At 41.8% G+C, this 22952-nt stretch overlaps 1 protein-coding gene across 1 annotated transcript in view; it reads right to left on the bottom strand.

Annotated features, from left to right (window-relative positions):
* The window catches only part of CMTM8 (CKLF like MARVEL transmembrane domain containing 8), a 34929-nt gene extending 12439 nt beyond the window's left edge, over nt 1-22490 (bottom strand). The window contains exon 1 of the mRNA XM_057372729.1: nt 22217-22490. Coding sequence (XP_057228712.1) covers nt 22217-22384 — 168 coding nt within the window. The 5' untranslated portion in view covers nt 22385-22490. The remainder of the gene's footprint in view (nt 1-22216) is intronic.
* Nucleotides 22491-22952: the final 462 nt, after the last annotated feature.

The following is a 22952-nucleotide window of genomic DNA, read 5'->3' as shown; positions in this document are numbered from 1 at the left end:
TAAATCAAATCAAACATCAATCCAGACTAAAATACAAAACATAAAAATCTTATTTCTGCTGCAGTCAGAGAAAARGCAATAAATATGTTTTAAAAATTGTTTTTAWAATTTWAAAAATTWAAACTTAAAATAAGAACCTTGCTTAAGCGACCTTGAAATTTCAAGGGCCATGTGAATGTACTCTGCAATAATCTAATCAATACACTGCCTTACCCTACTGCTTCTCCTTCCCACTCTGAAACATTTTTTTTAACACAAAACATTACAATGAGCTGACATCACCCACTCATTACTGTCCTCTCATTACCAACCTCACTGCACAGCACTTTTCCTCCACAAGCACTCTGTGGCATCAGCAATTGGAAGTGTTTGTCTTGCTAAGAACTCCACAGTGGAAGAAAACTTTGTGATTTTCACCTGCAATGTCTTCTAGTGAGACAGATGCACTGAAGAGAACTTTGGCTCTTACATATATGCCACATATGAAAAAAAAATCGTTTGCATAGTTTTGCAGGTTGAACACCAAGTAAAGGAAAAGGCTGTGCTTTTGTTTAGATTTTTCAGGGCTTTGCCTTGCTAGAAAAAAAAATGTAAAAATCCACAGAGCTCACAGTAGCATGCCAATGGTAAATGGATGTACCAATTTTATCATTTATACAGTTCAAAACTTAGTATCAAATTTAAGCAGCAGCCTCAAGTCTCTTTCCTGCCTTTGAAAACACTTCTACCTAATAAAACTGMAAATTCAATCTCTTCTACTTTCCCAGAACTTCCAAAAATCGTCTGAATACCTGTTTAATTACTTTCAACAACCAGTTTCAGAGTTTTATCATCCAACAAGTCTTTAAAATGTCTGTCATGCTCCTGGCTCTGTGGCAGCACCAGCACACACCCCCTCAGTACAGGTTCAACGGGCTTGAAACAGAGGCAATACTGACCATCCCTTCAGAGAACCACCCACCCCCACCCCCTCCCCGAGCTGTTGTTTAGGATAGATTTCCTAAGAAAGGAAACTGATGGAAGCAGCAAAATATGTGCCAAAATATGCTCCAGAAGTATGTCTTCATTAAAGATTGAACACCGTAACCCAAGAGTTCAGCCCAAACCCTATGACATGTCAGAAAGCCTCTTGACCCAGGATTGAAATGGGTCAAAGCCTTCTGGCAGACATTTCATTCAATAGGGAACACACCTATTCCGGAATGAGACTTCAGACAAAGCCTTTCAAGGGCTCTGCTGCCTTTCCCACAGCTCCACAAAGCAGGGAAATTCTCCCACACCTACCCCAAACCCCCAGGAAAGAATCCAGGAGCACCTTTGTCTAAAAAACTGRGGACCAGCCCTCCTCACGTGTGAAACAGCAAAGAAGGGCCAGTYCTGGTGTTCACATGGTGACACTCATTATCCAGAGCAGCCATGCAGTGAGGATGCACTGAGCTGGCCATGGCATGTGTAAATGAGGGTATTGGCCTGCACTTCCTAAAGGAGTCACACCGRGAGGCAGAGCCAGCACAGAGGAGTGTCCAAGAAAGCAGAAAGTCTCATTGGGAAGAGCAGAGAGAGGGAGGCAGTCAGCAGCTGGCCACTGGGAGGTTTATTTTCCTGATCAGAGTGGGCGCTGGGATATTGCAGCGCTGCCCCGGCAGAGACACAACGACACCTGGGCAAAATGCAGCAGCACACCCCATGTTGGGTCACTTGGTAAGGGAACCACTTTTTAAAAAGGAGAGAATCACAAAGGGACTCCTTCTCTGCTGCAGCTCACGCATGAGGAGCCTTCTGTAATACTGTGCTCCAGCTCACTGCACCTGGCATCCCAGAAAAATAACTCAGGAATGGGACTCGGGAAGGAAATGGTGCTGTCCATCCCAGCAGCATATCACAGAGCTCCAAGGTTGCCTCACCTGAGAAATATGAATGGAATGTGTGAGACCAGAGCTAACACCAGAAACACAGCCCTGAAGGAGGTAGCTTAAATTAAAAAAGCAAGAGGTGTTTCCTGAAAAACACAGACATAGCACATTAAAAATGTGGAAACACTACAACAGATTTCTTACAGTTTCYCAGGAAGTTCTATTAATAACTAGAGGCAGAGTAGTGGATATTCAGAAGGTAAACAAGAAATAAGACTTTGTTCAGGTTGTAAATTCTGTTCATGTGATCAAAAAACGTTACAACGGAAGATTAGACACTCATAGGAAAAATAATAAAAGTAATAAAAGCCTCTGCCAAACAGAACATACCACAGTGTTTGTAAATCAATGGTGTACCCACACACTGTGTATATTCTGCTCATTCCTCCTTCACATTTACAAAATGATTCAGCTGGATTATTTAAGGCACAGAGAACAGCTCCTACAAGACAAGAAAGTTAAAGCTGAAAAAAGGACAGGTCCAATTTTCTGTTGGAGACTAAAGAAGGATATGACAGAGGTCTGTGCAATGGCATGTGGCATAAAGAGGGGAACAAGGAATAGATTAGGACTTCCAACATGACAAGCATCCAGAGAAATTACCACACAAAAAGATGAAAAATAAACAGAATTAAATAGTCTTTAAAAGCAAAAAAAAAATTAAAAAGAAGAAGAAACTCCACAGTACATAACCAAATCACAGAATGCCACAGGAAACATCATACACASTCTGAGTCAGCCCTCCCTGTATATATTATATACATACATGATAGGATGCAATTATCAGCACTCAAAACTCCTAAATGTGAAGTTTGCGAGAAGCTAGAAAATCATAACAGAGGAGAAAAACTTACAGTATTGCACTTGCACTTGCAGAAGTCTCCTTCTTACACTCCTCCTTAAGTTTTTAGTATCAGTGACTATTAGAGACTGAATGCTGGGCTAAACAGGCCAGATCCATTACCGCCACCATTCCTAACTTCTGGTTTTAACTTGGCTTACTTTGCTGCAGAAAACCCTGGCAACCAAGGACTGAAAGTGCAAAAGTATTAATAGAATAGGATGAGATGATTACACGCCACATCAATATATCATTTGTTTCTGAAGTAGAATGACAAGAAATAATCTCAAGCAACTGTGAAGAATCTGACTAGAATCATCACGAAATTTATCTTCTTAGTACAGTGGAGGTTGATCATTAACAGATCATTAAAATGTGTACAAAGCATAAGGATTGGTCCTTGTCCCAGGGCACTTTCCACATTAAATGTTTGGAAGTTTGAGGGCCACAGTCAGGAGCACAGCACTGCTTATCCATGCCTGGAAACTCCAGCTCAGTCTGGTGTTTTGCCTGGGGATCTGCACACACAGAGTCATTTATGGAGGTTACTGTACACTGGGCATATATTAACTTATGCACCCCGGTGATTGCAGTGCTGCCATCGTTTCACCTCCACAGAGGCAGCAGAAGTCAGCCCTGTCTGTGCCCACAATGTTCTATAATCTGGAAGAATAACTGAATGCAGAATACAGAGCGATGGCAGTCAGGAGAAAGACCTGCAAAGCTCAGAGCTGCCGCAGCCGCCTGGGAACGCCCTGGTCAGSGCTATCAGCAGCTCCATCGGGGCCYCAGTGTAATGTAAAAATAAAGAGGGGTGGGACAAAGCGCTACTGAAGGCAAACAGCCTGTCCTGAGCAGGGCACCTCTGCGGAAGGGTGCTCGGTGACAGTCGCAAGGCAGTGACCTCCACAGTGCTCARTCTCTGAAGGTCGACAGGAGGATCTGAGCAAGGAGGGGAGACAGCCTGGCCTCTTATCTGACAATCGTCAGGGATGCGACTCAAAGGAATGCTGCTGCCACTCCCTTTTCCTGCCACTTCAGCAAGSCCTGGCTGCGGCAGGGATTTCTCCCACCACCCTGAATTTCCTAGAAACACCTTGGTGTTGCGCAGCAATGCTTCTTGATTCCAAATYCACCGCCTCCTCCCAGCCCTGTCAGGAAACGGTGAAGTGGCACTGCCACAGCAAACACTGCACTATCATGGAGCTGGGAATTGCTCACTGGAATTCCTGCAACGCTTTGCCCTTCAGCAGCAGAGAAAGGAGAATGTAAAGTAATAGCATATTAGACTCAAATACAAAATAATCTGCCTTTTCATTTACTTTCTGAGCAAATTTTCACTTAACGCCGCCTTCAAGTATGAATTTTAAAGCAGGCAATCACAAAGCAAAACAGTCACACAGAGACACACATGGCATAGGATACATATTTCTTTGTTTCCTAGTGGATGCTTTTGTGCAGCCTCTAGAGGTGATTTTTTTTTTTGAGGAAAAACTTGAAGATTGAGTGCAAACACCTTCAGATTTAAAACTAGCAAATAAATTCCATATTCCAATAGCTTTCTCTTTTCCAAAACCTACTTATAAATCAAGATTGGTGAAACTACAAGGTTGAATGATTTTTTATTTAGCATTCAAATACTGATATATTTTGGAGTTCTGAGTAGGAGTTGTAACTGATTTCTTTGAGATTTAACACTCAGTTTAGTCTTCCAATCAGTTCTGTACCCATAAAGGCAATAGAGAAGTAAARATAAATCCTATGTGACCCACATGAGATGCAGGGGCAATTAATTGAGTTGCTTTGTGAGGAGACCAATCATCACATTCAGACAATACCATCTGATTTAATTGATTTAAACTTTAGATCTTCATACTGTAAAATTATGTGCACATTTGAGAGTTCACAGTCAGGACCGGCTACTGGGTGGAAGCACTTAAGAGAGTTTGCGGTGCTTCTTTATAGCAATTTAAATGGGAAAAAAAAATAAAAAATAAAAAAAAAAAATAAAAAAAGGAAAACCACATTGGCAGGCTTTTTGAATTCTTGTTTTGAGACCTGAAGCTGAGATCTGGACAAAGGAAGAAGCTTCCTCACATTCACCAAGAACATAATTTGATGATGAATTTCATCTCTCTTCTCAAGGCAGGGCTTCCAGAGTGCAGCTGCAGTTCAACTCTGGGACAGCATCTGCCCCCTTCTAGGTCAGGAGCCTGGGTGGGGCAGATGACAAGGTTAACATCTTCCCTTTCCTTTACTCAAACGTAATGACTGCTTCACAAACACACGGGAGTTTTTCTGAGCAGACCACAGCTTTCAAGCCAAGTAGTAGAGGCTGATTTCTGGAGTATAGGGTGGTCTTARTTCTGAATACTATTTCTCCTTTATAAAGCACAATACAAATTGAAAGTGCAGGCTTAACCTGCTGTGTTCACTGAATACAATGTTTGTTTATTACTTCTGGAAAGTGCATTGTGGGGAAATTATTGTCCTTGTACAGAAAAACTAGGAAAAAAATGCAGTATTATCTAAATGTCTGGAATCCCATTTTACTTTTTATTATCTCAACTGGAAAAGGGCAGCAGTAAATACAGATTAAGATACAGGGCCATTTGTGTCTGTCTGAATGTGCCTTCCCCAATGTGGCTGGTTTTTTTAATATCATTACTACAACTACTACTTAATGGAGCATGATGGCAGGAAGGATTTGTTCTTTTGTTCTAATAAAATCATGTATGTGAAAAGTCTTCCTCAACCTTGATATTGCCTCTTCTATCTACACACAAACTTTTCCTTTGGAAAAAAGTTTTGTAGCACTCTGTCTTCCTTCCTCCCATCTTCCCTGAAGGGATGTAGCTCCTGAGGGTAGAAGAATACCAGTTTCTCAATAAATGGCAACGATTTGTCTAAGTCACTTCTAACATTTGGTGCATGTGAAATACACACACCCACAAAAAAAAAAAAAAGTCATTTTGCCATCATTTGTACATTAATAAGGCAAAGTACTTTTAAAAGAGAATTCCTAAAATGGTTGAATTATGTATGATTATGTATGAGTATGAATTATGACTGATTATTTATGTAGTTCACTTTGTTTAAACRGTGTCTACGTTCTTCAAGAGAACAATGCTGTATACAGCTGCTTTATTAATAATGTCTCTGCCTCTTTGTTGCTATTTTTACATTCCATCTTCCTGTTAGGCCATGTAAATAGAGATGCCTATAATTAGCGGGCACACAGCATTGTTTCACAAGTCTCAGCTGCTGCATTAAAATAGGAAGCTTATTACTTCTTTGGGAATAACTTTTATTTTTCCCTATAGTAAAGATATACAGTCATAAAGCCAGATATGATGCAATGGAAAATTCAAAGGGAGTATCTGCTAYGAAAATCTATTGCTGCATTCTGCATCCATTTAAACAGGAGGAAACCTTTAACTGCACACTAAACAAAAAAACCTTCAGAATGAAAGTATCTTTTAATTCCCACAGATGAAAACCACAGAAATTTATTTTGTATAATACAGAACTTTTTCTTGCTGTGAGACAGAATCTTCTAGTCATCAAAAGTTGAAACAGTTCCTCTTGCCTGTCAGACAGAAAAGAAGATGATAAAGGGATGAGAAAATAAGTCTGCATTCAGATCCATTGTTGTCTGCCTATTTAGAARCTTATTGTACCTCTTGACTATTTCTATATTTAGTCCCAGGTATAATAATCCAACCCTAGGACTATTATTCACGTTTTTAGGTAAAGATTAAGGACTGATCCACAGGCTGGAGAAGCACCTCAGTGAAAAATCCTTTTCCTTCTCTGGCTAAATTGCTTTCTTTCCTGAATACACTTTGCATTAACAACACAGAAGAACTGCATGCCTATAAATATTTAACACTTGCATATGCTGCTCTGGAGGCATTTGTGTTCAGAGACTTCACAGTCAGAAAGGACCATTTTGGCCATATTGCCAGTGGTATGAAGATTTCAACCTACAAGATGCTTTTTGGAAAGTGATGACACCTTGGCATAGACATTGCAATGATAAAATTCATCTTTTGTCTAAATGAGCTGCCATAATGTCTACTGCTCTCATTGCTGAARAAACCCAGCCCCACTTCTCATCTGAATTTTTCTGAAGTCAGTTTCCAGTCATGCCCTTTTCCAAAATGTCCATCTGTCACCAATATATCAAAGATAACTTTGAACTAAGAGCCATATTCAAAATTGTTGACAAGATACAAGTGAAAAGAGAGAATCACAAATACTAACATTGCTTCTGGCAACAAACTCAGTTTTTTTATTCTAACTTTTTCTTTATTCTGTTTATAGTAGTAGTAGAAAGAGTTTTCTTTGAAGGAATCAAAAACAAATAAAGAATTAAGTTTTCAATAGAGGCCTGTTTAAGACTTGTTACCACTGTTCCACACTTAATGCTTTGTAGAGATGTTTAGGGTTCTAAATCAACTTTAGGATGAAGAATTATACGCAACTGAAAATATTCATGCCAAATAAAAAAATTAATTGGCCAAGCAAGCAAAACTCTRCTGATTAGCCATGCTTTTAGAGATCTCCTTTATCTCAAGCTCCATAACTTTATTTTTGAGGTTCTGAAGAAAAAAGCCCACAAGTCTGAAACACTTCCCACAGCCTGTATTCTTTCTGTAATAAATACTCAAGCGGTGCATGCAGCATAAAAGAACAAAGTAAAAAGGTCTGTGGGATACCTGACACTCGAAATTCAAACTACCAAAGTCATAAATTAAGTATATATGCCTGTGTGTGAGGCAGGGTATAATGTTCTCCAACTACTTCAATGAGCCTTGTGTAAACAAAGAACAGAACAACTGGTGACAAATGTCAGCTTTCTAGCGCAAGAAAAAAGTCTCCAATCAAGGGAAAAAAAAACCCCAAACCCAACCTCAACCCATTGGCTTATCCAGATTTAAATAAGTGAGCAGAAATGATTTAATGCCCCCAAGTTGCTTGTTCTGCTTTTGTGCCAGAGGTTGCTGCCCTGCAAGGGTGACTKCAGACAAAGCTGCTCCTCAATTACTGCACTCTAATACTCAGTGTATTTGAGGTAAACAAATCACTGGGTTGTGCTGTCACCAGAGGCTAGAATGTGAACTGCAGTGAACAGCAAGGCATGGAGACCTTGTCAGCTGTCTGCATTTAAAAGCTCTCAGTCTGAAACCAGAACTTSTGTATTTGCCTCCTGTAATGCATAAACACAGAAATGCCAAGAGCTGCTGCTCTCACTGCATGCACTCATGCTTCACTGTCCCCACAATACAGCTAATACATTTTGTGTTTTCAACCATTTTTTATTCCATTTCTCTTCTAAATCTGATTTTCCAGTACAGTTCACAGGTGTCAGAATGGTCACAAACTGCAGGGATTACTATGGATTACCGAATCTCACATGCCTGAAAGCGCTCAGAGCAATTACAGCTCTTGGTGGAAAGGTATTTCCCATACATTCTCCTTCCAGCTCCAATGTCAGCACAGCAGTTTCAAACTACCAAAGTCATAAATTAAGTATATATGCCTGTGTCTCCTCTGGGAGACAAGAATGTTGTTAGACTGAAAGCTGGTATGAACATATCCAGCAAAGTGTACCCACAGTCCAACCCAGGCTAGAATTTTGTCCCAAGCTTCAGGGAAATCTCCTCAGCACGAGATGAAGCTGTTGGGCTGAGCTAGCACTGCTGGCTCTCCATCCCGTGCACACTCCAGCCATCCCCTGCACTACAGAAACCAAGTGACCACAGCAGCTCTGTCCCAGGCAGTGACAGTGACAGTGACAGGCACAGACACAGACCAAGCTGTGACAAGGGAGGGCAAGGCTGCTGCAGCATCAACCACTGGCTGATGAGAAAGGCAGATAAACGGAGGGCAGTCACCTCGTCAGGCTCCAACACCAAATCTGCAACAGTTTACTGATCAAATTGCTTCTGCAGCGCTCAGGTCACAGCTTGTCACAGATTGAGGTGAGGGGAGCTGGGGCTGTGTCAGCTGCTGGGGCGGTGCAGGCAGCTGGCAGGACCGACACCCAAAAAATGCAACAACTGGCTTTGTTGAAGGCTGTCTGTATCTGAGCTGAGATTTATGAGCAGCAAGWGATGCAGCACGCACACGCCAAGGTTACCAGGCAGAGAGCTCTAGGTAAGGCTGAGTTAGGGTGCACTTGTTTTGGGGGAAAAACATACTAAATTTCTGACTGCACAGAAGTGTTTTGAATAAAAAGCCTCCGTATCACTATGCAAGTCTACAGCTTTCCCTTCCCACCCAAAWGGTTCTTCTGAAAAACCCAGGCCTTTTCCTGTAATGCTGTTTATATTATACCATCCCAATATACACAACCAACTAAATTATATTTACTCAACTAACTTCCACACCTTTTCCCCTTTCTGTTTCCTCGGGTTTGGATCACAGCTTTCTTCTGCTCAATATTTTCTTTCCTAGAATGACAATAGTGCAGATACAATAAAGAGGTGTTACCCGCCTTTTGTTCAAGTGCTCTTTGCTGAGTRTTTCAGCTATTTACTGCCCCTTCCAAAATTCCTGTTTTCCCACTGAGGGGGGAAGGGAAAGCCTGTATAATGATATGGCAGCTTTTTGTTCAAATGGTCTGTGTGCAGTCAGAGATACTCAGTGCATATTCCCTGCAAAGTCTGATATTACTAGTTTCAAACCAAAATGGGAAAAATTTTAAAATAACTTTTAAAAAATGTATTTAGTGACTAAAAATGTAGTACTTTGCAGATCCTCCTTTCTTCAAGCTGTAAATTATTGCTGTATCAAAATGCCCACATGCACACACACTGAAACCTCAGCCCACTGTGACAAAATGTGCACAAACACAGGGGTGTGCAATGTAATTTCCTACTGCCAACAATATTATAGGTCTTAGCACATAAAACCAAGAAACCAAAAAKGAATTAGGGCACTGAAAGACAGCACAAGCTGGGAGCTTTGCTAGTTCWCACAAAGGGAAAAGGAAGAACACAGCATGCATAGGAATTTGTCTTTGATACAGGAAAGGGCATATATCGTTTGATAATCCAGTGATAAGGCAGGACAACTATGGGACAAACCCATTTGTTGTACTGAATAAACAAACTTAGATTGATATTTGTGATGTTGAGCTGTTTTGACACATAGGATTTAATAGAACCACGATGTTTTGGTGGTGTGGATGTCACAAAATGACCAGTGCTTCATCACAGAACAAGGTGTCTTCTGGTACTGTGGGACACATGACTACAAGAAGCTTTAAAGAAATAAGTAAATTAGACAATTGGGTTATAAAAGAGAATGTCCAGGCAATGGATCTGAACAGCTTCCCCTTTCATCATCTATCATCTGACATCTACACTGTTCAAGCCAGAGAGACTATGCACATGAAACAGACAGCATGACAGTGCTTTTAGGAATTTTTGGGGTAATCTTAGTACCAAGTGGGTTAAGCGTGCCTTTTATTTTCCCAAAGTCAATTTTAGCACAACAGGTCAACAYAAAAATGGTAAAAACTGTTAATTAGGCTCCTCCTAATCGAATCTAATTTGACAGCAAGTGCTCCATGCAGGGGTATCGGAGAGGAAAGGTCTCAGGAGAGATGATTTCTTTTATCAGACTAATCCGTGGCACTGGCAAAAGAAACCAGAGGGGACAGTTTCTGGGCATACTCTTTTTACCCTTTTCTTCAGCGCCGAACGGAAGCAACAACAGAGCCGCCCTTTACCAAATGCTAACAAGTGGATAGGAAACGACGATCGGAAAGGAGCTGCTGGTCTTTAAGAGTCTGACAAACAATGCCAGCGCTGATTAGAGCCCACAGACTGCTCGGCAGGTTGGCTTTCATGTTCTTTTCTTTTCACGTGMAGATATGTCGGGATGACTGAAGTCAATGGGAAACTCACAACAGGTTTTAACAGCACCAAGAACTGATTCATTATAACCTTTTMTTCATAACAATATTGTTTGTGTACATTAGATCTTAATCTGATTTTGTTCCCATCAACTCATCCGGACTCTATTTGTACCAGTTCTCAGGGTCATCTTCTGGCTTGTGTACATTGTCTCTGTAATCTGAAATCTACAGAAACAGCAACCAACTCAAGTCAAAATAAGGTGTTTTTTATAAATTCACTTTTCCACCATCTTTTTTAAACTTAAATTAAAGAGGCATTTAGAAATGAAGCTCAGTTTTTAGAATGAAAACTGCTTCAAGGCATAGTTCAGGGTAGGTTGGGTTTTTTGGGAAGGCTTTTTGAGGTGAAGGGGGATTTTTTTCTTTGCTTTCTGTTTTTCCTTTTTTTTTTTTTTTTTTTTTTTTTTCACCCAAGACTAGCATTCCACTGTACAGCTTAGTAAGAGAGTGAAAATTAGATGTAACCAAGCTTAGAGAATTCCTTCTCATTTATCACTGTGTGCTCAGTTTAATTTTAACTTGAGCCAGTAAAACACTTTACAAGAGACCCCATCTCACCTTTAACACATTATCTTGACTTGCTTACTTCAGGCAAACATTTGCTAGATAGTTGTCTGTTACTGCACAAAGAGAATGTCCAGTTCTTTGTACAAGCGTCTGGTCACGTTTCATGATTGCCAAAGTCTAGGAAGAAATCCCCAGTTTGAAGAAACTGCTTGGAAACCTCATTCTCCTGGCTAAAACTCCCACCATTTTTGCTGAGAAGTTAAACAGAGAAAATCCTTTCAACACACCAAATGGAACAATGAAATTGTACCTAGTAACATATAAGCTGTTTATCATTGTTCTGCTCATGGCAAGTTTCAGTGTTCAATCACAGTTTCATTGTCGTAGGTTTGAGGTTGGTTTTATACATCTTCATGTGGACATTCATGTTTCAAACAGAAAATACACCTGAAGAGAAGCATTGCCTTTTAAATTTAAGTCCCAGAAATATAAGATTGTACCCAAAAGTGTAAAATAAGGATTGTGGTTTCCCAAAACTAAATATAACAGTGTCCCACTGACAACTATTTTGCTGTCAAGCATGAATTTTATTTGGCATCTGAGCTCATTCCCATGCATTAGGAGAAATAAAAACAACACTAATTAATGTATTGATTTGTCCTGTGCTATATTTCAGTAACAGCACAGGGAAGGGGAAATATGGTCAGTTTGGAGGTCAACTGGCAATCCACWATAACTGTTTTGACTGTATTGCACAGTCCAATGAACATGGCTTATGCACACAGAGAGGCTTTGAAGCATCTATCCAAAATTCCAGTAGAGATCTTGCTTTTCCATGCACCCTGARTCTCTTATATTGAAGAGCTTTTCAGCCTTTTTCCTAAAAAATTCTGTTTGAGGTCACCATGAAATTGTAGCAGGTCTCGAAAAATTCAGATCTGTCCAGCCTACTTTGCACCTTCTATTTTTAAAAAGTTGCATTCTTCCAGAATGCAAGAACCAGACATGTCACAATATTTACCAAAAACCTCCTAAATTACTGTATCACTATCAGTATTTCTAATACTGTTCTAGAATACTATGGCATTTTTCATAGTTTTGTCCACCTAAACCTTTATGAAACCATTAAAGACGGATGTCTCACATTGAGCAGWGCCCATTCTCTCAGTTGCCCAACACCTCCTCTCTTGAAACAACACTTTGCCAAATTCTTTGTGTAAGAGCTGCATTTTCTGTGTTGATTTTCTCTGTCAAGTCTGAAGAAGAGCAGATGAACATCATGCAAAGCGAGCCTTTGGCAAATTGCCCTGAGCTGCTGGACAAGAAGACTCAAAGAAATAAGGCAGGGAGACAACAAAAACCAAACCCACCACAGAACAGAGCTGGAAAATTAGGACTTGGGACTAAGAGGGAGAAGAGTGGGCAAGAGGGAGAAGAYAGACACAAACATGTGGAAATACTTGCAGCTATATATGCAACACTGGCAGAAATGAGCTCTTCACACATCTTAATTCTATCCTTAGTTAAGTGTTTATTATGGTGCAGTCTGTWATTACCTGACCATATACTTTCCCCTTCTCCAAACCACCATCCGCCTGCAGCAATGGCAGGGAAAGCCTCCTTCAGGACTAATGCCTTCCCCTGTCTKGCTTCCTGCCTGTTTACTTGTGGGACCTGCAGCTCAGAGCTTTGCATCTGCTTGGGCTCTTTAAAAACACTGCATTAATCTGAATTGCCCCACAAGCAGGTCAATAAACTATTAAACACATCTCTGAGATACAGTAGTATGGTATCCCAAATTTATACAGTGCACTAAAATTAAGGTCAAAAGCCAATTCTTGCCAAATTTCTGGAAAACCCTTTTCCCACAGCATTTAATATGGCACTGCATTTTGCATCTTCAGAACATAGCTCCTAYTGGCTTTCAGACACACCTGAGAATAACTGTTTTTCTGCAACTCAGACCCTAAGTTGGGGATCCAAAAAACAAGGAGTGGAGTGAACACAATGAAGTGTAGGGCTTACTTGCCTTGTGTAGCATCTCGTAGGAACATTGTAGAGCAAGCAGAAGATAAAAATCAAATTTTCCAAGGAAGCAATTAGCCAGGAGACCATCCTCTCTCTTTGAATAATCCCTTTCCTTACTCACAACATGACTTCCTCCAAAGCTGTGTGCACAATATCCCAGGCACGCCCAGAAAGACTCYTCTGTGCAGTGACCATGACAGAAGTTTCTTGATAAAAATAACTTGATCAGCCAGGTTTTGGATTCCAGTATCTGCACACAATTCAATTTCAAACCAACACTGCCAGGGTGAAAATAATTTTGATGCTTTTTAATTACAAAGACCTTAATAACATAATAATGTTTTTTAATTGTTTAATARGTGCCTATACACATGCAAGCTCTCTGAAACAGCACATGGGTAGCAAGGTACATAGCAGTTTACAAATTAAACTACAACCAATCAATTCAAATGCTGACTTTTTTGTTGKTTTTTTTCCCCCTCAAAGGATTGAGTGATAGTGCCACCCTCCCCAGCATATACCACAGTTGTGTCCTGAGCCTGTAAGGGACAATTGTGCATTTGTTTRTGCTTTCCAACCTACAGCAGCAGTAACAGGTGTCCACCAAGGACTGACCTKCTCCTCACCTGATCCTTGTCAGTCCTACAGTGGCTGCCTCTGGTGGGACAAAACAAAGCTGATGTTATCAGTTGAAGTGTCATTTTAAAGACACATTGTAGAGGTTTTTCTTTAGTCAGAGGCTTTTTTTTTYCACCTACTCCCCTGTCCCCCAGTGCTTAAATCCTGCCTCTCTGTTTTTAAGTTTCACCTACAGTTCCTCATACTTCTCTGCCCCATTCAGCTATTGCCTGCCACAGGAGCTGAAGTCTTTGGAATAGTATTACTATTGAATGTAAAATATTCTAAAATACATATTAAAGGGATTCCTTCATGTAATCATTATACACATATACAGAGGGGGAAAAAAAAGAAATAAAAGGGGGAAAAAAAGGGACCCTGTTAGAAGCTATATCACTTCCAAGCCAAATAAATGAATCTTTGCAAAAACAGTGTCACCTTGAATATATTTAAATCCAGGTATGGATTTAGCAGTCRCACTTAAAGCTGATGATACAAACCAGTCTTAATTTCAGGAATGAAGCAGAGGTTCTTGACAGATTTCCTTCCAAGTTGTGTACATTAGGCTACCAGTTGAGCATAACAAGCAATTACCAGAGTATGATCAGAGAAGCTGCTTTTCCCACATGGCCTCTTTCCAGGGTCCTGCTTAGGATGTTTCCAATTTATTTATTCTTTATAACTAGATCATGATACATCCAGAGACTGACACCTTACTGATTATTATCACACTTACTTGGTTTGTCTCAGTTCTACAAAATCTGCACTTCTCAAATCAGATCAGAAGCACTGTGGCTGCCCAGAACAAACTGCTCAAACGGCATACCTCTAWCAGCACCAATTTGTTGAAACTGGTTTTGTTTCGAAGATTTTTCWCTCAGCAAACCTGTTGGTTGCATCAGTGTCATCTGCACACCCATACCTTGCAAAAGGGGTCAATGTAAACACTCAGTGGTGTGCTCTCTTGGCAAAAATGCAGTCACACCCAGGATTGATCCAAGTCTGCGCAGTGAAGTGGTCTGGCAAAGCCTGGACACKGTATTAATGCGTGTAGAACCACGAGCTCAGCCTCTTTAAGTTCATTAACATAAGCCTAACACCARGCTTTCCTTGGACCAGACCCAGCTGCCACTGAAAGCAGTGACTTGATTCTTTCCCTACTCAGTCCCTTCAGTGAGAGATCACTGGAGTTTTAGGAGCCTTATACCTAATTCTTGTCCTTTCAGAGGCAGGTGAATTAGTGCCAGCAGCTTCCACAGGAGCTGGCTCAGGCCACAGGAACACAACTGCCTTGACAAAGGCCTGATGGATGCTAAAATCCACTTGCTATTTGACCCTAGGCAAAAAGAGTTACGCCCTCTGTGTAAGGATACACTTTCTGCTTTTTTTCTGGAATTCAAAGGCGGAAAAGTGCAGAACTATCACACAATACAATATGTACTTTATCCAAAATAAAATGAAGGGAAAACCCATATATATAAAAAATATAAAAATTATATATATATATATATATATATGAAAAATTATATATATATATTTAAAATGTATGTGTGTATATGAATGTATATATATGCATATTTATATGCATGACCACTAGAACCTAAATGTATAGCACTGTCATTACCAAGAGAGAACAGGAAAGAATAGCAGGTTGAATGAGAAGGCAAGCAACAAACAAGAACTGCGTAATTCCTATTCCTTCCTATTCTGAAGGGTTTGGAGTCCCCAAGAGAACTTTCTGTGGTTTTGAGGAGCCCATTTTTAAGAAGAATCTTTGAGCCACTGCTGSTCTAACCCTGCTACACAGCTGGTTCAGAGCACAGAACAGAGCAGACACATCAGCAGGCTCCCCTGGTTCTCAGGAGTACTCCCATCCAAAGGGCAGGGAGTGACATTCATCTGCTTTTGCTGTAGAAGCAGCATTTTGTTGATGGACTGAGAAACTTGGAGAACATTAATGGTTTTGCAGGAATCCCGTGTGACCATAGACAACCTTTTTCTGCATCATTTTCCYGCTCATGTTCTTGCCACACTGCCAACCTCCTCATCACACACTGCAWGGAAAATGGGGTTTTTTAGATAGGCATATACTACCTCAAGATCCTCTAATCTAAGGTCTTGACAGTGTGTAATAAATAATACCAAACAAGAGCAGTAATTCCAGTCTGAAAGAKAAAAAAAGAATATAACACAATGGGAGAAAAACCACCCCAACCAGGCAACAAACCAACAACTATAAAGAAAATGGACACAGATAAATCCAGGATCTGAATTCGTTTCAGGACAAAAGGCACTGTCAGGTGTCTCCCTCAGGTATCTGGCAACACCACTGTCCTTACAAGCATCTCAGTTCCCATGGTATGATTACCCAGGGATGTGGGACTCCAGGGCCACATCTGGAGAAAGGCAGTTTTCAGGGATGCAGTCACAATCTCTTTGCAACTATACCATTGACCTTTCTCCTCAGATCATAATGGTTTCAGCCTCAGCATTTACCCTCATGCCTCAAACCCAGCCACAGCATCATTCCAAGGCTGAGCACCGAGGAAGCTCAGCCTATTCCATTAGGAATAATGGGAAGAATGCGCATTTCACCATCATACAGATACAGGCCACTGAAGCCCAAAAAGGTTATTTAAAATAAAGTTTGTGTGCATAAGAATTTTGCAGGTACAAAAATAAAAATTATTTTCTAGAGTTTGGGAGGGGGGAGGGAGAAGGATTTATATTATATTTACTATCCACCCAAGAACCAAGTAGATGTTTAAGTATGACTTTAAAGCATTCTTCTCATGAAGAGATAAAAACATTTCATACATGTTCTACCTTAACTCTGACGTATTGAGAATATTTTGCATTTTTGACCTTTGGTAAAATATCTTCATTCAGTTTAAGAGGCATTTTTACCCTCCTACCACGTCAGCCCTAACGCAGTTTCTATCATCACTTGGAGCACATGCCAAAGGTTCTGTTTTCTTGTGTCCCCCCAAACATTTCTCTTCCCAAGGAAACCCCCTGATCTTGTYCAGGAAACCTTAAAGGAAACAGAAYTTTAAATAATTTTATTATCCTAAAGGAAGATGGAAATCATATGGATGTGTGTGTACTCACTACTGTAAGGACAGTAAAGGGTTAGCAGTGGAACAAGAGCACCTAAAAAAGGCAGAACTGAAACCTGACTTCAGTGACAATTTTGTCTGATCAAGAGCAAAAGCGAGAACTGGGACTTTATGTTGCATGTTTTCTTATTCAGGCATAGGAACATGAAGCTTCTGGATGAAGTGACTGACTAGTCACTACAAGATTTGTTTTTTTTCCGTTCAGTAATTCCAAGTGAATAATTTTAAGATYGTGCTCGTGTACATCTCCTCTAGGCAAAGCACATGTTCAACATGTCAGGAGGTGGCTCAGTGCTGTCTGCTCCTTGCAAGGAGACACTCTGTGACTGGAGTAAAATTGCATTATAAGAGAAAGAAAAAAGAAAAAAAATCTCTACTTGCTCCTGAAAAAAGAGAAAGCCGTGCCGCTGCTCAGGTGAGGAAAGGGGCTCTTTGGAATTCCCTTCATGCTTCTGAGGGCTATTCCAAGAAATGGGAGGGCAATAGGAGGATGGTATTATTCACAAAACTGACCTGCAGTCAGAGGGCATAAGACTGAAAGAAAGAGCTAAAGAGAAAAAAAAAGCTTTTTCACAGTAGATCATCACCCTGTATTACTTCATCTTTTCTAAATATTTAAATGATTTTATTGCTAACTTAATTCAAAATTTGAATATCTGTAGATGAGTTTGATGTAGCTCTCAAGAAAAAAAAGTCAAAAAGCCTACTGCACATATCCAGTTGTTCTGATTTTAGTAACCTCAATATCTTAGATCTGACATAACTTTCAATACCTTTTTAATATTCTGAGGCTCACCAATCTACTAGAATAAACAAATTTAACAGTATTTCCTTTACAAATTAAACGTTCAAAGGTCTTACACTTGAAAAAGAATAATGAAATAGKGATCAAAATTATTTTTATTGTCCAGAAATATAAATTTGAACCACAATTTTATGTGGAGMTAATAAAGTAAATTAAACTTCCTATCAGGCTTCTATTTCAAGTAGCTGTCTTATTCTGGGCATTTCAAAGAATAATGGACGTAAAACACGATAAAGAAATGCAACTGTAATTACAGTTTACTAAAATTTACACCATCACAACATCTCACATGCAGCAGCAGTATAACAACCTTCTAAGCCTTTCCAAGGTCAAATAGCCATCACAAGCCTTAAAATTATTAGTGCAAGTTTTACAAGAGACTGCATCTAGAAACACACTGGTGTGAAGCAACAATCTGAAGAGATCAATGTCATCCTGCTAGAAAGTAAATATTTTTATAACTACATCCATAGCAACCACAAAACTTTCCACTTCCCCAAAGTGATCCATAATGCTTGACTTGAGAAGCTGATTTAAAGCTCTGAGAAGTTATCACTAGCCATCATTTTTCTTGGCCATAAAAGTCTCGGGAAGATAAACGTAGCTTTTCTGGGCCATCATTTTACAGAAAAGAAACACTCAAAAGGCATCTCTAGAAATTGCTATTCTGGCTTCTTTTGAAACTGTAAATCCTCCAGGAGGACTGGTGGTGCTACACTGTAGGAATCAGTATAAATTATTTTATATGATGTGTTTTTACTTCAGTGTCAACCCAGGTGACTTACATCTCATTTTGTCTTTTAAAGACTTTCTGTAACACCACTTGCATCTTATGTACTGCTTTTCACCAATGGATCTCAGTGTGYCTTACAAAGATTGGTGTACACATTCCATGGATGGATAAGACATTCTGAGAAGTTAGAGAGATGCAGATAAATTAATTTGCAGTGATCARTGGCCAACTAAGGCCAGTAAATCCAAGTCTCCCAGAGTCAGAAGTCCCTGCTCTATCCAGCAAGCATCACTACTTCTGTATGTAAGTGCTTTGGATAGGCCTCTGTGCACCAAATTTGTGTTTTATGCCAGTTTCCAAAGGCCCCTCACAAACTCAGTGGCATTTTCTATTTTGCTCATTCCACTGAAATATACTGACCCCAGTTCTTTCCAAGWGAGTGGCAGGAAACCTTGCACTGCTCTGGTCATGGAGGCAGATGTTGAAAGCAATGGAAATCTGTCAGCACCAGGTAATTTAGCCCACACTTCAGGCTGCATTTCTGAGTTCATTCATGCTAGGTGTGTGCAGTGCTAGACCAAAAGGTATTACAGAATTGAGCTGAACCAGGTTTGGGTACATAACTCCATTACTGCTGAACATGCACAGTCAGCTTCATCTCACATTTGCACAGGCTCTAAATCARCCCCATAAAGGACAGATAATACCTGATCCATCATAAAACCTGTCTTTATAAAGATAACTCATTYTGAACAAATTTGAAACAGCAGACTGAGTTAATAGCAGACCAGGGCTTTGCAGCACGACAAAGAATCTCTTAGTAGGAACAGTTAAGCTGAATTTACTGTGCCATTAAGCCACAGTCTCAGTGCAAAGGTAGGCTGGTTACCAGCACACATGGAAATCCAYGCAGCAGTTAATTCATCTTCACAGTACCCAAATTAAGGAAGGAGGAACAAGAYCTGATCAAATTACTTCATGTAAGGGGTTGGAATATTTAATTTATGTGGTAACTTTCTGCTTTTCCATTCCCTTTGATCAAAGAACAACACAGATTTACCCTTTGCCTACACAGAGAAGAGAGCTCCAGTTTCAGAGCCAGGAGACACAGACTGCACCCCTCTTGCTGCATGCACACCRCTGACTGACAGCAGCAATAATCAAATATTTATACAGACCCACAGTGCAAACTCTCAGAACATTTAGCACCATTGTTTAACACCCCTAGCTCAGCTTTAACATGGAATGGGAGCTGACAGATGAGAAGCTGCACTGATAGCAGATATAAATACAGTCCTCTTCCCTGTCCATGTCACAGGTATTCCAGAGCAGGGGCACCAGAAGCAAAGTGATGATCCTACCACAGCAACTGTGCTTCAGAGCTCAATGCTTAGACTGGAAAAGATCTACCAGGCTGCAAACTCCTGAGACTGAATTACATGCACGTATGAGCTGGTCTTATTTACAGGTTTTTAAATCCTTAGCAGAGGGATCATGCTGTGAGCTGGGGATCAGCACTGAGGGTCAGAAATATCCTGAAGGGTCAATTTGTGCAGGGAAGGCATAACAACCAGAACAGGCTGATTCAGGGCACACAACTCCAATACTGTTCAATATGTACAGCAAATGTTGAAAGAGTGATCTTGTGCTCTCTAGTCATGCTCTGTTAAAGCACACTTTCTCTCTTAAAAAAAAACCCCAAACATACACAACTGGTGGAAAACGTTTGACCAAAATTCAATGCCAAATATATACATACATACATGCATATAAACTCACTATTTGACTTTAGTAACTGGGGTTCTTTCAGTTAATTCCATATCAGGGTCTTCACTAATAAGTTTTTCTTTATTTTTACAGAAGAACAGCTACTCTAGCTGCTTGAAAATAAGTGGAGTTAAGAACTAGAGGTATTTTCTTAAAGTATCTATCAATATGTTAATTCTGTAGGACCTGCTTTCAACTTCGTATCAGAATGGTACACTGTTCTGTCAAATATATCATCACAAACCAATAAGAGTTAATCTACATTAAAGGCTCCTTTGAGCTGGCYAGGAACTGCTCATCTTTACATTTTGTCATTATTCCAGAAATTAGGAATGTCTGAGAGGAAACAAAATCGCCCTAAAAAGCATCATCACTGTTTAGAAAGGTAAGCTGCATACCAACACCTGTCAACACMAAGTAGAAAGCACGTTTCCAACAAAGAGTAAGCAGGAGCCTGTCCATGCCCTGTGGCCATGTAGTTCAGTGTGAGTGCAGCTGATCCGGTATTCACAGCCAGGATGAATATATGACATTCCAGCAGGGCTTGGGAAAAGCCTTGGGCACCTCACTAACAACCTACAGTGGGATCACTCTTCAGATAAAGTACAGGAAAGGTACATAACTCTGTTGTAATCACTAACTGRAAAAGAGTGGAAAAGAAAGCAGCTATTCTTTCAAAAACCTTTTTATTCACAGCTCTACCACAGCTTTGATAGTGAAACATCTGCATTTAGCAGCCAAAACAAGCCTACAAGCACCTATCTACTAAAGTTCAACAGAATTCCCAAGGACACKGGCACACAAGGCACCAGCTGGCTGCAGGCTCTGGCTTCTCAGCCTCACCACTATTTGCCTGCACAGCAATCTGGCATCTCAGCGTGCATCCTCTGTCCAATAGCACCGTTCCTGCCAGAGGTCCTACACCACACATCAGCCTGGAGCTCCACTTGGTTATTTTAACTTTGAAGTCAGCAAAACCAACAGCCATTCCGCTGCTCTGGTGAAKCACAATGTTTTCAAGCCTTGAAAACAAATGTGGTCAGATAATTTAATCCTTCCAAGCATCAACACAACAAAAACTTCACACAGGAAAGTCAAAAACTTAGTTGAGGTAGCCAGCTCTTGAAGATGTTTAATTAGCAATAGTGTAGATGAGTGGAATTAAACACATAATTTTTAAGAAGCGATGCTGAGCATCTGTTGCTCAACACATTGAAGATACACAGGCTTGCAGGGAGATCCTGGCGATATGCTGTTCATCACCTAAACTAAGGCAAGTGACAAAACCCCGCACAGGCTGGCCCTCTGTACGTTCATTCATGCCTTACGAGCTACCTGCAAAACCCAAAATCACTACCAAACCCAAAAGGTGTCAGTTCATCTCCCACTCTACACAGGTGCGTCTAAGCACTAAGTGCATAAGGAAATTGTTTTTATTCACCTAAGAAACAAAGATAAGTTGCTTAATTAACTCTCACATCATGACTATTCGTGAGCTATAAAGTGCAAAGCATACACAACCAATGCGGTTACAAAAAATTCTCCAAAAATCAGTTCCCGKTCTGCTAAAACTCCTCATCCCGCTACGGGATGGGATGACACCGCAGACACTGCGGAAGGCTGAACAGACCGCGTGTGYCCTGCGCTACTTTTCCAGCTGTCGATAGTTTCCAGGCGGGAGGTTTGTCCCCTCGCCGTAGAGCCGCTCTCGCTTCCGTGGGCTCGTCCTTTCCCTGCGCTTCACCTGCGAGCACGGACCCTCCGCAGCCGCCCCGGGTGACGCGCTGGGGGGGTACAACACGATCCCGTTCCCGATCCCGTTCCCGATCCCGATCCCGATCCCGCTCCCGCTCCCGATCCCGCTCCCGATCCCGATCCCGATCCCGCTCCCAGCGTGGCCGTGCGCCGGTCGGGGCTCCCCCGCCCCTCCGCGCCCCCCGCCCCGGGTCACTCACGATCTCGGTCACCATGAGGATCCCGGGCACGGTGCGCAGGAACTCCCTGTCGTAGGCGAGGGTGCTGGAGCTGGCCGACAGGTTGGCGGTGAAGGAGCTGCTGGTGGTGGTGACCGTGTGCGATCKCGGGCGCGCCGGCTGCTCCTGAGGCGGCACGGGCGGCTCCATGGCCGGCGCTGCCGCCGGACGGGCGGCGGGAAGGCACCGCCGCTCGCCGCTTTGTGTGGCCCCGGAGCCGCGGGCAGCCCCTGCCTGGGCTCGGCGSAGGAGGAGGAGGAGGGTGCTCGGCGCCGGGCGGGGAGGCGGGTCCGGAGCGGGGCCGCCCGCCCCAGAGACAGCCCAGCCCTCCCGCCGCTGCTCCCGGAGCGGGCTGGGGGACCCGGCCTGGGGTTGGGTGCGGGGCACCCCCAGCGCTAGGGAAGGAGGGTTAAAGAGGGTCCCCTCTGAAAAATCCCATCTCCTGACCTCCCGCACTTTSACACACTCGGGATCCCGTCTGCTTCCAGCGCAGCCGAGGAGCCAAGCTGAGCCACCGTGCTCCGTGCCACAGCCCCTTGGGCGAGCACCGTTTGGGGGCTCCAGCCACATCTGCCTGCGGTCATTGTCTCTCCAGACTGTCACCCTTCCACGGGCAGCAAACTCCGGCAGGAATCGTGCTGGTGCTGCAGGTGGTTGTACCCACTGGCTGCCATCGCTTGGGAGAAGAACCACTGCAAACTGCCGCGGGCAGGGAACA

Source organism: Malurus melanocephalus, unplaced genomic scaffold (assembly GCF_030028575.1).
Source record: "Malurus melanocephalus ecotype Western Australia unplaced genomic scaffold, MMel_1.1 scaffold_177, whole genome shotgun sequence".
NCBI lineage: Eukaryota > Metazoa > Chordata > Aves > Passeriformes > Maluridae > Malurus > Malurus melanocephalus.
The sequence above is the reverse complement of the archived record's forward strand: the minus strand, read 5'-3'. Positions and strand labels throughout refer to the sequence as shown.